The sequence below is a fragment of the Lucilia sericata genome, unplaced genomic scaffold (genome assembly GCF_015586225.1).
Source record: "Lucilia sericata isolate MDLA Ls3-8-SP2 unplaced genomic scaffold, ASM1558622v1 Contig000087F_arrow, whole genome shotgun sequence".
Classification (NCBI taxonomy): domain Eukaryota; kingdom Metazoa; phylum Arthropoda; class Insecta; order Diptera; family Calliphoridae; genus Lucilia; species Lucilia sericata.
Window position 1 is genome coordinate 487,072 of NW_023994120.1, and position 17,915 is coordinate 504,986.

The window sequence follows — 17,915 nt, forward strand, 5'->3', positions numbered from 1 at the left end:
TTCTTTGACTTTTCGACTTTCCGACTTTTCGACTTTTATTTACAAAGTCGACTTTTTTCATAGACGATAGTCGAGTTATCGACTTTTTTGGAACAAAATAGTCGACTTCGACTTTTCGACTTTTTTCGACAAAAAGTCGATTATTCGAAAGTCGATTTATAGAACCCTACTTGTTGGTCTTGCAAGTACAAGAACAACATTTCTGTTCATCTGGCATCTCTTTCAAAGAGATCAAATAGAGAAAAAAATCTTCAAAATGAAATCGAAATTAAAGAAGAGCTTAAAACTACCACTCACGCACAATAAACACGATAATGATTTAAAAAAACGAAGAAGTGAAATGAGTGGCGATTCCAAAATTTGTAACGATTATTTTGATAGTGTTTTCGAATCACGTGTAAATGTGTGTGTATTACAGAGTTTACCTTAATTTTTGGCAATTTAAGAGTTCGTGATATTTTAAAGTTTGTTTCTTACTCATCAGCAACACTACTATAACAACAGAACAGCAACAACAACAACAACTCAAACAGCAACAGTAAATACTTGGTAGTAACAGCAGCAACAAACGACAACACAACGACTGACAGCAGCAACAGAATTTAACCATTGTTGGCCATCATCATCATCAATTGCTATAAAAGAAACTGTTGTATTTACAAAAAGACACAGACACCAAACGAGTGTACAACAGTTACAACAAAACTTTATAGTTTAAAACAATAATTTAGTTTTATTTCCTTTATTTGTTTCTATTTTAACTTTTTTCCCCGAGTAGTGGAGAAAAACAGTGTTTTTGTGATAGAAATCCTTTTAACGTAAAAACGTTTTAACAAACAAACATAAATAAAATGAAGCCTTTTTGTGTGGTATGTGAAATTTTTAAAAATATTTAAAATACCTATAAATGAAAAAAAACTGAAATTTTATAAAATTAAAGTGAATTATAAAATATAAAAAATATTGAAAAAAAAAACACGGAACATATCCAATAACCATGAATGAAATAATAAATTTCATAAAATATTAAAGAGTTATTTTGTAATAAATATTACAACAATTTTTTTTGTTTGTAAACAAATAAACAATAACAAGGTGTAAAATTATTATATTACAAAATACATATATATTTTTTTTAATGAACAAATAAGTAAACAACAAATCAATATATTATTTTGTTTTGTTTTTATAAATTTAACCAGTGAAATATGAATAATTAAATAAATTATTTTTTTGCCCAAGTAAAAAATTTTACCCAAAATAAATATCCAAAAAAAATTTCATTTCTCGTGTAGGTTTTAGTGGTTTTGTGCGCTGCTAGCATGGCTTCAGCTCGTCCTGAACCCCCACGTGATAGTTATGCAGCTCCACCATCCAACAGTTACTCAGGCCCACCATCTAGCAGTTATTCAGCACCTTCCAGTAGTTATGCACCCAGTGTGCCCAGTGGTAGTTATGGTGCTCCACAACCCGTCTATGGTCCACCACAACAACCACCAGTGATACATAAGCATGTCTATGTTCATGTACCACCACCAGAGCCCGAGTATCAAGCACCCAGGTGAGTGAGAGTATTGATTAAAACAACAAAAACTATTGTTGTAAATAATTTCCTTTGGTTTTTTTTGCACACAAGGACTTTTATTTATGTATGTGAGCGTGTTTATGTGCGAATTGAAATTGACAGTTTTATTGAAAGGATATTAATTAAGGCAAACGGATATAGTTTATGCAACAGGCGGCATGGGTTAAATGGGGTTTTTATGTAAAATATTTACTTTGAGTCTGTTGTGTATTTTAAAAGTAGGGAAAGTATTTTCAATAATGCCAATTTAAATATGAGTAGTTTAGTTTAGGTAGTTAATGAAAGAAATTTAAGTAAGAAAACTTTTCATAAAAAAATAACTCAAATTTAACATTAGAGAATAGCAGAAATTCTAAGATTTGGATAAATTCGATATTGAAGTCATCTGCTCCGGTAAAACCAACTCTACAGGCCCCAAGATCTCTTTAACATTTAATGATAACTTAGAAAATACAAAATATGTTTGCTGTCTATATAACTCTAATGCAAAAATTTTGCTTTTTCATAGATGATTTTCGGAAGAAATATGAAATATTAAAGATGATATCTCAAGGGATCAGAGATAAATACCATTTTTAAGTTCATATACAGAGGGAAAAATCCGTTTTAAAATTATCCACGCCTGGTACCAATTTGACACCAAAGTGTTTATAATTTTTCCATAATATCCGTTGTCAAAGTATGTATGGATTATTGTCAAACCAACAATAAAAAACGTTTTCAAATCAACAAAAAAATTAATAATGTGTTACCAAAGTGATAACGCTATGTTGTCAAACAGAACGTTGTGTTGTCGAAATGATAACGATTGGTTGTCGAAATCACAACGATTTATTGTCGAAAAAACACAAAGCGTGATCGAAATGACAACAATGCGTTATTGCAATGACAACAATGCGTTGTCAAAATTACAACGGTGGTTCCCAAAATGATTACTGAATGTTATTTAAATTTTATACACATGCGTTGCCTAAATGTTAAAAAACTTGGTAAACTCACTTTTGACAACGAATTGTATCAATTTCGGTACTTTTCTATCAGGTTTTCCCTCTGTGTATATTTTATTAGAAGTAGTGCTTTCAATTTAATATGATGATGACCAAGGGAGGAATATAAGTGAACTTGTTCCACCGTATTTCCCTTAGTATTCTAATTGTCATTTAAAGTTTTATAAACTAATCATATCTTTATAAAGTTAAAAAAGAAATTCCAGAAACTTTTTTTTAATTTAAATATTCAGAAAAAATGCATTTAGAGGCAAATAGTACAAGGACATTAAGTCCACTTAAATTATTTCAGCAATATTTGCCACAATAATAAAAAGTTGCTTAACCATTCAACATAACCTCAATAAAATCCAATAAATAATTTTTAACATCTTAAAAAAAACTACAAAAACTTTATGAATTATTAAAACAAACTAAAATTTCCATTAACATTAAATCAAAACTTTATTATAAATTAATTTCATAAATAACAATGTTATAGTTTGCACACAAAAAAAAAAACTAGCAAAAGAACAGGAAAATTAAATAAAAAATTGACACAAATTACCAGAAAAACATTAAATAATAGGGGAAATACAAAATTTATTTACAACTATTAAAAAATCTAACCCCCCAAGTTTTCTAAAAATTTTTTATTTTAAATTGTCTCAAATTTCCTATAGTAAATGACAAACAAAACCACAACTTGTTAAAAACTGTGTCAACAACTTTAAACACACATTCAACATCGAAAAAAAATAAAATCATTTTTATCATGATTTCTGGTAGCACACAAACATTTTTTGTTAAGCTTAAAAAAATGGCCTAAACTTAAAACAAACAATTCATACTTCAAGAAAATCATGGCAGAAAACCAAAAAAAAAACTCTTAAAAAAGTTGAAAAAAACCAAAACATACAACCATGATTTAAAACCATTACCTTCACATGAATGAAAATTGTAAATGGAAAAAAATTTATAATTTCCGTTTTACGCGAACTTAACTATGCGTGCCAATAACTCCCCTTTTTGCTAAGAGTTAAGCCAACAAAATTCCATTAAGAAAAAATTTTGAAGGAAAATATTGTTTGTGGCGTTAAATTTGTATTGGCACAAGTCTTTAGGAAAAAATACAAATGATCATTTACAATGTTCACTACAAGTTTGTTTTACCAGTAATCGATCCAAGCCGAACGAAATTTACGATCAATAAAACAATGTGAAAATTTTGAACAAAAAATGTTTAAGCAGCCACAAGAAGAAAAAAGAGTTTAAAGTTTTTTACTAGAAATAAAACAAATACATAAAATATAATTAGCAAACAGGCTGTGGTCAATGTAAAGTGATTAAGGAATTTTAAATAATTTTGCAAAACATTTACTTTTATCCACAATTTATACGAACCCAAGAACTTCGACGAAATTAAATCTAGAGTGATGAGCATAAATATCGAAACAATTATGAGAACTACAAGTGAGATCATGTATATTTGCCGATAACTGCTCTGAGCATGACCAAATTGAGTACAAAAGATCAAACACGATACGACTTTCTTACAACAAGCAAGTCTCCGAACTAACCTTAATCAATCTGTTCCGATCATGGATTAGTTCTTTTGATTAAAAAGGGATACATATTCCATATTTTTAATGTTTTTGTTCAAGTCCTCACTAAACTGACCACCACCTTTGTAGCTTCAAAACATTAATGAATTGAAAGTTTCTGCTCAAATGGAAAAAGAAATAAAACATTTTCGTTTTTTCGTTACTGATTTTTTTGTTTTATTGCAAATGTTAGTTGGTGGCCATTATATTCATGTGAACCTAAAACCATTATTTTCTTTAATTTTAAATTACTAAACAAAAATTTTATTTGATTTTTTGTTTTGTTTTTGATCGAAAACAAATTGTTAACAACTAACAAATTCATTTTAAATCGTTTTCTTCACCCAAAATGGTAAAACACCAAAAGTGTTGTTAGATTTATTTTCTTTTTGTTAATTCATTTAATTTGACTTTAGTGTTGAGATGTTAAAATGATAAATCATTTTGTTTGGAATTTCTGTTGAGTTATGAGATTTTAAAGGGTTTTTAAAGTGATGGTGTAAAATTTGAAATATTAAAAAATGAGTTTTCTCTATATTTCTGGAGATAGTTACACAGTGAGAAAACCCCGTTAGAAATGTACCGAAATTGATACAATCAGTTGTAAAAAGTGAGCTTGTTATCATTTAGACAACAGATATGTATGTTTTGACAACGCATCGTTGTCATTGCAACGCAACGTTCTGTTTGACAACATTGAGTTGTCACTTTGGTAACACATTATTATTTTCTTGTTAATTTGAAAACGTCGTGTATTTTTTATATTTTTGTTGTTGCCCTGCAGTTCGATAAAGAGTCAATGCATCCGAAAAAGACAGTGAGTGACCACCCGGTTCGCTCTATTCGTCTTTCGTCACTGATGTACTCTTTGTAAACGAGGGTGAAGATAATCGTCACTTTATTATCCCCTTTGTAAGCGAGAAAGGAGACATTTAAAAAGATACTTAAGCTTTTTGTCTATCTTTTCGTAATCTATGGGGTGAAGATTGACTTCGTCGTAGGAAAAGCACATGTTAAAATAGCTAGCCACCTGTATAGTCGGTGTCTAGGGGTAAGCCTAAGTGGTAGGGTAAATATGTAGTTCGGGACGAACTGCTGGGTGATTTGACAACTATCCGTACATTCTTTGTCAACGGATGTTATTAATATATTATAAACACTTTGGTGTCAAATGGGTACAAGGCGTGTATAATTTTAAAACGTATTTTTTCCCTCTGTGTAGGTAACGAAAATGGGTGACAATTCGTTACTTTCAACAGTTGTAGTTAGTATAAACTTGTGTATGTTTTTAGTGGATAAATATTGTCCTCTCTTTCTCACACTTTATAATTATTACTAGCCTCTTCCACCTGCTCTTAACACAAAAAGACCAAGAAAGTAATTATTAGGACAATAATTTGAAAACTCTTTCCACATACTACTCTTAGCTAAATTTCAGACCAATTTTATCTTTTTAACATAGTAGTGGGATTTAATGAGTGAATTGGCCCTAAGATTGTAGAATTGGGGTTGGTTATATGGCCGTTTGTTGTTGAAGCATTACAATACAATTACAAATGTTATTCTTATTTACCGAGCTCATTGTCATACGCCCGTTGTAATGAAGCAGACCAGAGTCTCAGATGTGAACCGAACTCACAACCCTTTGACTGACAGGCTAGCACTTGCCCCGATAGGTTAGTGCTAGTCAATATTTATGTTTTCGACAATAAACACATCCCTTTGCCAAATCTGTTCAAATATCAATACAATAGCTCTATTTATAATCAATTAACTAAGACCAATTTTTAATTTATTTCCTCCTTTTCCCAATTTTTACACAATAAAACAAAATTTTTAATAGTTTCCTTTAAAAAAGAAACTTTTCAAAAACACCTTTCTCATGTTCCCCTCCACATGTGTGGCATTTTGTCTAAAATCTCATTCAAATACCATGACATTTAAATGTACAAAACAATAGTCCAAAGATTTGCCAATAATTATGTCTATTGTTTGCCATGCTGGGAATAATTTAATAATTTAGTTATTTGTCTATATGACCCAGACCAATTCATTGAACTTTTTCTTCCCCCCTCCCCAATTGCTAGCGTTTTGTTTGGTTGGGTTGATTTTGGCAGCTATTTAACCATTTAATGTTTATTTTTTATGTTTGTCATCTTAGCTTCTACTCTCTCCACTAGCTCCCTATGTCTGTAGTTTATACTTTAGTTAATGGTCTGTCTTGGCCTTTGAGGTATGAAAACTGTTTTGGCAATTGTCTTTAGAAACCCATTATTAAGCGCATCCTCCTGTAAACCTTTAGATAAACTACAAATCATGGTTGGTGTCTTAAACAGACTTGCACTTGGTATTGTGTGCAATTACATCTTCTTAATGTTTTTCTTTTTAGTGTAGTAGTTGTCGTTGTTGTTGTTTGGCTGGCTTTTGTTAAGTTGGCTAATACGACTTTCAATTTCATAATGATTACGAGTCTATTGAGTTATACTTATTTCTTTATTATATATTTTCCTAAAACCCAATGGGAAATTTTGGGGGTAAATAAAACTGTATCAGTGATACTTCAGAAAACAATTTAGTGTTCCCGTGTCCCGTTGGCTATTCAGTGTATTCTAAAACTCGAGACATTTTTCTATTAAAAAAGATGTATCCATTATTTGATATTATAACTTAAACTGATTAAAACAAATATTATTAACTGAGTAAAATAAGATTGAGAACTGCTGACAATCTGTTGAAATGTCATTAACATTGCTTCTATTAAGTACTTTTAAGTGATGACCAGTAACCTGTAAAAGCTTTAGGATTTCTAGAAAAATTTTCCTACATATCTTTATATAATAACATTTATTTCTGGCATCCCACAAAAAACTGTATCTTCGTTATAAAGAAAATGTGCATTTGATGCTCCGCATTGTTTCAAACGGGAAAGTGATGTCTTTGTGGCAGTAACGAAAGAAAAAACAAACATTTCAAACTAAAGGATGTTTCTTTTATTTTGATTTTGGAGAAAGAAAAATTTGTCTTAAACAAACAAATGCAGTATTATAGGTTTTTTTCTACTTTCTTTATATCAAATGACAATTTTTGTATTTTGTTATAAAAAAAATATTTAACTGAAAGTCAAGATTATAACAAGCACTTTAAAGAGTTATAAAAATATTAAATAACTGCATTAATTTCACAAAAAATAGTTGTAATAATATTGCTAGCAAAAAATAAAACTCTAAACAAGTCATTTACCTCTTTTTGGAGTTGTATTAGAGTATTTTTAAGATGATCACGTTTTTAAACTGTCAATATTGAACACCATGTCACATTTGTTTTTTCTACCAAACTGATCTGGTTGTGTCAACTTTTCAAATTTGTAATGTCAACTAAAAATTTTACTTCCTACACAATACGCAGATTGATTGATGGCTTTGAAAATAAATTTCCTTTTGTAAAACTATGTATATGGTCAACTTGAACAGCAATTTTCTATAAAGGGTTTATAGTGTTGTGGAGAAGATCACCCAGCAGTAGCATAAACTAGTTTATTTCGTCCAACATAAGCTTAATGAAGCTATTGGCATATGTAGCTATTAAGGGCTAAATGCCTTCGGATATTTCACCGAATTAAAAACTGTGTTAGCTTGAACTATATCTAAAATTTTAGAAAATATATATGTATATGATCGTTTTTTGTTGATCACTTTTTTTAATGATTGAGCAATCACGTTCTTTTTTGTGAATGCAAATCAATTATATGAAGATAATTTCCGTAATTTTTTGTTAAAAAAAAAACACCTTCACTTTTGCTACTTATAATGATCATACATAATGATCATACGTAATGATCAGTTTCTAAATTATTTCAACAATTTCTCTTTAAGAAATTAGTGTCAAAAACATCTCATTAAATTGACAATGACATACAAAATTATAGTTTTTTTTTTTTTTTTTTTTTAATGATTATGAGAAATTTTATTCACAAACATTATTTTATTGTTTAAAATTATTTGCCAAATAACAGAAAGATTAAAAACAGATTAACAACTTAAAAATCTACCACTTCAAGTACCTTTTATTATTTTGGCACTTTTTTTGGTGTTTTTTTAAGAGGCTTAATTTGAAATTTTGTTAAATTACAAAGTATTTTTAATGAAATGTTGACTTAATACTTTAATGTGTTTGTACCAACAAAATAATAATAATAATAATATAACAAAGTTATAAGGTATTCGTTTGTGTAAATTATTTAATACTTTTACTTTCAAAAATCATGCATAAACATTTTGTAAACAAGAAAAAATTTAAATTTTTATAAAAAGAATGAATTTGCAAAATCTTTACAAACAAATTATGAAGGGTAGTCACAAGCTTTATGTAAGTACATAGTCCTAAATTTCAGAAATATAAATTACAGAGAGCAAAACAGTATATGATTAGATTTCCATACGAACAGAACACAAACTCCTTAAAAAATAAACTTTGAGCTTTTAGAAAGATTTTTTGCATTGTTTCTACATGCTTACTTAAGTGTGAAGCAAGAGAGCTCTTTGCCGATACAGTTTTCTCTCTCTATATTACTTAAAACACAGCTTTTTTCGATGAAGTTTAATTTAAAGCTTTTAATTTTTCTAATAAATTCTTCACTACACAAATCTGTATTAATTTGCTAGCTTAGTTTCAGTTAATATCTCTGGCCTGTGAAAAGCTTAATAGATATAAACAAGGAAGAAGTTATAGTCGGGCGAGGCCGACCATATAATACCCTACACCAGTTATAAAAATAAAATGTGATTTACTGTTCATAATAAAGCGTTTAAGTTGAATTGTACCTTGTTGTCTCAGATATACTTTAGCCATTTTTTGTTGAATAAAATTGGGCTTTGTATAGGGGCTAGAGTCAAATGAGGCCCTATCATTAAAAAATTAATCAGGGTCATGAAGGCTAGTATAGAACTTGGTATTGCAGCTTTTTGTCGAGATACAAGTATATTGAACATAATTATGAACTTAAAAGCCCTATTCGGGGGGTTCTGTTGTATGAGGGCAAGATCAAATATTCGAACGATGTTAACCACTTTCAATAGGTTTCGTCTCCGGTATCATAGAAGATCATGTGCCAAATTTCATTGCATTATCTTCAAAATTGCAACCTGTAGTTTGATTACAAGGTTTAAAAGCCCTATTGAGGGGTTCAGTTGTATGGGGGCTAGGTGAAATAATGGACCGATCTTAACCATTTCCATTCTAGTACAATAGAAGATCATGCGCAAAATTTCATTGAATTATCTTCAAAATTGCGACCTGTGGTTTGATTACAAAGTTTAGATGGGCGGACGGACAGACAGACAGACGGACGGACAATGCTAGATCGACTCAGAAAATGATTTAAAGCCGATTGGTATACTTTAAGGTGGGTATAGGACCAATATAATTGTACGTTACAAACATCAGCACAAACCCAATATACCCTCCCGACTAAAGTGGTGTAGGGTATAAAAAGCTTCAGTTCTTTCCTACTCTCAGATTTAAACTGTTAACTGTGATTAGCCCAAATATTTAACATATTATATTAATGTTATTTTAATTTTATCTACAAACGAAATTGTGAGATAATATAGGTTTTCCTTTAAACACAAACCTCCATATATAACTAAAAAAACATACATACTAGATACTAATACTACACCTTTTAATTTAACTTAAATTGTGCAGTGTTCCGCTTAAGATTTCATTTTCTATTATTAAATGAAAAACACTTTAAATTAAAGTTTTACAATTTTTTCCAAAACCAAACCCCAAACTAAAACATGATACGGCAAATATTTTAGCAAACTATATATCAAGTAAAGAAGGTTATATTTTGTCAAGAGCCTGAAAAAATTTTAAGTGTTTTAGTAAAAGCAAAACTGAAATTTTTACTAGGCAAAACTAACTGGAGCAAATAGGTAACAAAAAACTATATATACATGGTATAATATTAAACAAACTAAAACTTCCTGAATTGCCACACTTTTATGGCTGAAAGATTTTTAGGTTTAATTGCAACCAAAAAAGAAATGAAATTATAAAAATTCCATTAAATCTAACATAATTAATACAATTAATTTACTTTTTCTTCCAGAAAACCCATTGTTGTGCCTCCACCACAAAAACATTACAAAATTGTGTTCATTAAGGCTCCATCACCACCAGCACCCACTGCACCCGTTATACCACAATTGCCCCAAACCGAAGAGAAAACTTTGGTCTATGTGTTGGTCAAGAAACCCGAAGAGCAGCCCGATATTGTTATACCCACACCAGCTCCCACACAGCCCAGCAAACCTGAAGTTTATTTCATTCGCTACAAGACCCAAAAGGAAGAGTCTGGTCCCTATCCCAACAGTATTGCACCAGCTCCTTCTGGCGATTATGGTGCTCCAGCTGCTCCCTCAGCTCCCTCGGCGCCCAGCTCTTCATATGGTGTACCCCATTAGAGCTTTTTTTAAGGAAGAAAAAAAAAAAAACGGGAAGAAATCTTGAATACAAACAAAAACAAATACTCATTTAAAAAGCCTTCTAATGGGCTTTTATTGTGAATTCTTTCACTAGAAAAAAGGGAAAAGTAAACTCTACGCAAGATTCATTAGTTAAAATAAGAAACTCTCTCTCCGATTCTCTCTAGCTAAACTCTAAAACTTTTACTCTTTCTTTGTCTTTCTCTAGAAACTGCTCCTTTAAAGAGCATCTTACTATAAACCCCTCTTTAAACTTTTTTAATTATTAAGATTTTTTTACATATACATTTTTTATAAAAAAGTTGAAAATAAAAAACTTTTTTAACGTGTGACAAATTTATTTATAAGTATTTTTTAGCATTATTTGTTGTTTCTCATAGGAATATTATGCAAAAACCCGAGAATTTAAGTTAAAAGTTAAGAGAACAGTATTTAGTTAAAGGAAACAAGTCGCTCTTAATATCCTCTGACTTGCTGTTCCTCTTAGTTAGACTGTTTGTTTCATTTAAAAAAAAAAACTCATAAATATACATACATATTTTTTTAATTTTATACATACATAACTAGTTTAAACAAATATCTTTTCACTAAATTGTTTGTTAAATCATTAAATTAATTTTGTTTGTTAAATTTTTCATTAAATATTTTGGAATTTGAATTTTTTTATTCAAAGCTCTGTCACTCTATACACCACAAATTTATCTCATCTAACACATTTTGTTGTAAAACACTTTTTTGTTTGTTTAATGAAAATTTTTTTCTAATTTTTTTTATAAAATAAAGTTTTGTAAAAAATACAAATTTTATATTTTGTTTTATTTGTTAGACTATTAAATTTTATTTCTTTACAGATTTTATAGAATATTTTTAGCTAGCGATAAATTTGTCTAGAATAACTTTAGATAGCGATAAATGTTTATAGAAAGTTTTGAGTTAGAAAATTTTGAGCTGACGATACTTATAGAAAAGAAATTTTTATGGAAAATTTTCAGGCATGGGGGTTTTTGAGTAATTCATTCCATAATCGATTACAATTACTTGTAATGTGTAATTGAGCAACAACCAATTACAATTACTTATAATAGTAATTTAAGTTTTTCAATTACAATTACTTGTAATGCGTAATTGACCAATAACCAATTACAATAACTTGAAGTTTTCAATTAAAATTACTTGTAATTGTAATTAAGGTAATATTAATTACAAATTACATGTAATTATAACGAACAAAATTCACAATTACAAGTAATTGTAATTGGAAATTCTTCAATTACAAGTAATTGTAATTGCCAAAACTTCAATTACCATTACAAGTCATTGTATTGTTATTGTCAAAACTTCAATTACAAATAATTGTTATTGGCAAAACTTCAATTACAATTAAAAGTAATATTAATTGTTGAAGCTTCAATTACAATTACTTCAAATGTAATTGTAATTGAAAATTTAGTCATTACCCCCCAAGCCTGAAAATTTTGAGCTGGCAATAAATTTTTATAAAAAATTTTAAGCCGGCGATAGATTTTTATTTTGAGCCGGCGTTAAATTTTTATAGAAAATTTTGGGACGGTGTTAATAGAAAAATTTTTTTTAGAAATTTTCGAACTGACGATAAATATAGAAAATATAGAAAAATTTGAGATGGTGATAAATTCTTATAGAAAATTTTGAGCTACCGAGACCTTTTTATAGAAAATTTTGAGCTGGCGATAAATTCTTTTAGAAAATTTTGCACAGGCGATAAATTTTCATAGAAAATTTTGAGCTAGCGATAAATTTTAATAGAAAAATTTGAGCTGGCGATAAATTTTAATAGAAAAATTTGAGCTGGCGATAAATTTTAATAGAAAAATTTGAACTGGTGATTCATTTTTATAGAAAATTTTGAGCTAGCGATAAATTCTTATAGAAACTTTGAGCTGGCGACAAATTCTATAGAAAATTTTGAATTAGTGATAAATTCTTTTATAAAATTTTAAACTGCCGATAAATTCTTTAAGAAAATTTTTTGCTAGCGATAATTTTTATAAATATTTTAAGCTGGCGATAAGTTCTTATAGAAAATTTTGAGCTGGTGATAAATTCTTTTAGAAAATTTTGAGCTGGCGATAAATTTTTATAGAAAAATTTGAGTTGTCGATAATTCTTTATAGAAAATTTTGAGCTGACGATAAATTTTTATAAAAAATTTTGAGTTGGCCATAAATTCTTTTAGAAAATTTTGAGCTGATGATAAATTCTTATAGAAAATTTAGACCTGACGATAAATTTTAATCGAAATTTCGAATGTCTTATTTTATTATTTGGATTTCAAATTTACACAGAGAAATATAGGATCAGTGCCTGATCTGAACTTAATAGTTATAAAAATCATAATCAAAGAAAAAATTTCAACTTGAAAGTTTTTTTTAACTTATTATAGCTTTTTCTCATTGTAACAATCGGTTTTTGTTTGTTAATGTTTTTCAAGTGCGCTTAACACTCGCAGGAAAAAACTTTTTATTCACACTTTTGCTAATAGTGATGTTTCTGTGTACTTAGGAGAGTAAAGAACTAAAGCCAGAAAAAAAAACATCGACTGTAACGACTATACATATTAGCATAGAAATAGAGTATGTTAACATCAACAACAAATACAAAGGTAACAAACAATAACAAACCAAACAAATAGTAAATAAAAAGACGAATATGTATATGAAATGTCTGATATTAACAGGGATTCCCAAATTTACAAAAACTTTAAATATCTATCTACAAATTAACTGGAAAAAGGAAATGATAACAGAAAATGCATATACATATGAAAGACTACAAATAAATAAGTAAATTTGGTCCTTCGAATGTGTTGAGTACCACTGCCGGCCAACCATTTCATGCTGTTATTATTTTAACACCATTATGAGTGTAAAAACTTAGTTGCAGGTAAGAGCATAAAGTAGTGTAAAGGTATTTTTTTTAATATTAAAGGTTTTTTTGCCTTTAATCAGTTAAAAAGTGTTAGAAAAACAGGTGGCCGGGTTAACGGCAACGTACAACAAGGGGTGTGATAAGTGTAACAGAAGTGTTGGATTTAAAAAAGTATTTGTATTGCGTTTATATTTTTTCACACATGTTTTCATAAGGATTTGTTGTATGACTTTGCTAATGTGCCGGCTCTCGCTGAAAGTCTGGTGGCAAGTTGGCACATTAGTGGAGATCATTTGTTTAGAAATATTGCATGTGCTATAAAAGCATGTTAAATCATTGACACGAAAGTTAACAAGTTTAAAGAAATCTACTTAAAGCTTTGAATTAGTTACAAATTTAAAACATATTTAAAGGGAATATGTGTATTAACAAATGCTTAGAAGTTTTAAAATTATACTTCGTTTTCTTGTGATGTCAACTCTTCATTATAGAGAGTTTTTTATAAAATTCAATTCAAAGATTAGTTTTGAAGTCGCCTACTGCTTAAACTTCTACAAAGTATGTATAATGCAAAAGGGGGTATTTGTGTTTCGTTTCTAATATCTGTTTGTTTATAGTTAAATAAACCCGTATTTTCACACGGAATTGCACACAAATTGTATTCAATATTAAAGCTGAAATAAAGATTTTATTGCTGTATTTTTTTGGTTTTATATGAAAACATGGGTATGATGAAAATAGAAGCAAATTCATTTAAAAAATCACAAATAATATTATTAATTTTTGTAATTGTGAAATATTTGTATAAATAAGCCCGCATTTATGTAAATTCTTTTTATTATAATTTGTAAAAAGAAGGGTTAAAAATTTGACACAAAAATTCTTAGATATAAATTGGATATTTTATATACCCTCCACTATATTCCACCCCACTAGAGTGGGATTTATATTGACCTTTGTCTAACACCCAAAAGTTATGCATTACGTTTTAAATCCATTTAATATGCTATATGTCGAAATATTAAAGAATTGAATTTGAGGAAATATCTGAATATTGGTTGTCGATCCATTTAAAGTAAAATTTTGTTAAGCATCATTTCCCTTTGCTATTTATTTCCACGATTTTGTATTAGATTTATATAAATACTAAATTGTATTATTATTGTGTAGCGATATTAATATAACTATGAGGGTGATGTTCGGAAAATGGCTTGGGTCAATTTCGGACCTCTCTTTACTGAACCTCTTATGTTGTTGATATTTGAATGTTTGTCGAATTTTTATTTTTTTATATCCATCATCAAAAAAGATTGGGGGTATATTGATTTCGTCATTCCATTTGTAACACATCGAAATATTGGTAGTAGACCCACAAAAGTATAAATATATTCTGGTTTCTTATTAAAATCTAACACGATCTAGTCATGTCCGTCTGTTTGTCCGTCCTTCTGTTTGTTGAAAGCACGATAGAGTCCGAACGGAAAGAGCTAAAGAGGTTTGTCTGGTATTGAAAATGGGTAATATCGGTCCACCCTTTCACACATCCACCGAAAAACAGATTTAACATTCATAACAGTTTTAAAAATGCGATTATATCAATGAAATTCGACATAAATAAGTTTCATACGAGCAAAAATCTTTATACCGGATTTTATGAGAATAGGTCCATAATTGACCCTATCCCCCAAGTAAGACCCCTTCCGAAAATTAATTTAACGCACATTACTGGTTTAAAAATGCGAGTAGCTAGTAAGTTGCTTATAAGCCAAAATCTATCTACGAATTGTATGAGTATCGGTCCATAACTGACCCTAACTTCCATATAAGGTCCTCTTTAGAAAATAACTTTAACGTTCATTATTGGCTTAAAAATACGAATATAACGATTAAATTCGATATAAACATTCTTAACTAATGGATCGATAACTCACCCTACCCCATATAAGCCCCTTCAGAAAATTACTTTAACGCTTGACTGAACTAAAAGTACGAGTACAGCGATGAAATTTGAAACAAATAAGTATTATTCGAACCAAAATCTATCTATCAAATTTTACGACAATCGGTCTATAATTGATCCTATCGCCCATATATGTTCATGGTTTAAAAGTTAGACAAAAATATTTGGTTTTTAAAAATTAATACTTTGATAATCCCGGATGTGTCCTTACTTGACTTAAGCGCTATTCCAAATATCAACCTAGTGTTTATAGGGGAGCAATCCATGTACGGCATACGGTTTGATGATGGGTATATTGGATTGGGCATAGACGAATATAACACTCTTACTTGTTTAATTTTTAAACGATTTATTGGAATTTAACTGATTTCCTTTAAAAGGTGTTATAGGGAATAGGGGCTCTTATGAGTCGATCCTCATGAAATTTGCCAGAAGTTTTCGTTTTTTAAACATTTTCTGAAGAAGATTTTTTGATATATATATGAAACTACTACTTATTAGTAACCATTTGAATTATATTCCGGAAGTCTACTTGTATAGGGACTTGGGGAAATCGTGGACAGATACTTTTATTATCAAACAAATCGATAGAGAATGTTTGTGAAACATTTCAGCTCGTGCCGGACGGACATGTTTAAATCGTCCTAGAATTTAAAAAGGCCTACGATCAAGCTTATTATTAAGCCCTTCAGAAGACTGAAGAAAAAATAACAGAAGTATGAATATTTATAATGACAAAAGAGAAATTATAATTTTTCTCTAGTGTGAGATCGTTGATGAGGGCAATGGTGTTGTTGCTTTAGTAGTATTGTCATCATTTCTTAATTTTTAATGGCAGACAAGAAAAAAACAACAACAATAAAATCAGTGAATGAACTATAAATGAGTTGCAATTGAATGCTAAAAGATTAATTATTAAAATTTTCGTGTGACAAATGTTTTGTCTGCATGCATGATGCATCAGCAATGAATGAATTGGTGGGTTAGATGTATAATTATAATAAATTAATTAACATACTATAATAAAAGAAGTATTAAGTAATTATTGTTAAGAAAACTAACCTTTTTTTCTTGCCTTCGTGTTGAAAAAATTACTATTTTAATAAAATAATCGTATGAGGGGGCAAATTGAGTTAATTTTAATTGTGGGAAACTATTTAAAAGGGTTTAAATTTGAAGAAATTTTCATAAAAACTACAACAATTTACCACTATATTTTTGGAATTAAAATAAAAATACTTTTATTATTATTTTTTGATAGAATAAATAAAATATTTATAATTAAATGAGTTTTACCGGAAGTAGCAGCAGGATAAATAAAAAGGGGTTCATTTGAATTTTGGGCATATAAAATCTCATATACTGCTGAGAATTAAGAAAATGTCAGAGCAAAATCTCTGTCAAGGTTGTAAATTTAATACATATTCATTTTAAAATTAAAAAGTTTTTTTGTTTTTAATTTCAAAAAATATTTTTTTCACCATTGTCCCCCCTAAAATGATTCAAAACTGTACAATATTTATAAAAATATTTTTTAATATTTTTAAAAACATACTTTAAGGTGCTTATGTTTATTTTTTGAAACAAAAATGAATTTTATGAATAAAAACTGAAACAAATTGTAATAACAAATAAAAGCTAAAACTATACAGTTAACAATGCGTTGAAATAATTATCGCAACATGGAAGAAAAAAAGCTTTAAGCCAAAAGTATACTTTAGTATTCATTAACAGAAAACTACTACGCGCCAACTGTTGAGATAGATGCTTGAATTCATATATAGTTATTTGTTATTCATGAGATAAAAGCTTTCTTTGTATCTAAAATCATACAAGCTTAAGTAAAACAAAACACACAAAAATAAACAACAACAACAACTGACTGTAAAACAATGAGATACATGGACAATGTCAGCAGATACTGAATGAAAAATCTATAAGAAAAGGTTTAAATGTAGTAATTTAAACATCAAGTTTGCATTTAATGCGTCACGAGTCATAAGTAATTTAAATTGTTGTAGAAGATTTTATTTATAAAAGCTTAAAATAAAACTAATGCTTCCAGTTTTAGAAATATTAGAAATGCAGCTTAGTTCTCACAATGCAAAATTATCATATTTTTATATACACCATTAATAAGTCGCGTACTTATATAATTTCGAAATATTGGTCGTAGACCAAATGTACGCAATGAGCTATCTTGTAGATATGCCCATACATCTATTTATGTAAGTCGTGACGTAGACCAACTAAAATATTTTCATTCTGGGTACTTATAAGATTCCAATGCGATCTAGCCATGTCCATCTCTCTGTTGAAAGCACGATAGTATCCAAATAGAAGAATGGAAAGCTTTGAAATTTTCTATAAATATTCTCTATTGGT

At 29.0% G+C, this 17,915-nt stretch overlaps 1 protein-coding gene across 1 annotated transcript; it reads left to right on the forward strand.

The window, feature by feature from the left end:
* Positions 1–641: 641 nt before the first annotated feature.
* LOC119599723 (pollen-specific leucine-rich repeat extensin-like protein 4) lies at positions 642–11,062 on the forward strand. The gene is made up of 3 exons (XM_037949621.1): positions 642–869; positions 1,296–1,561; positions 10,288–11,062. Exons 1-3 carry the CDS (start codon positions 852–854, stop codon positions 10,640–10,642), a joined length of 639 nt encoding a protein of 212 aa, XP_037805549.1. The 5' UTR covers positions 642–851; the 3' UTR covers positions 10,643–11,062.
* Positions 11,063–17,915: the final 6,853 nt, after the last annotated feature.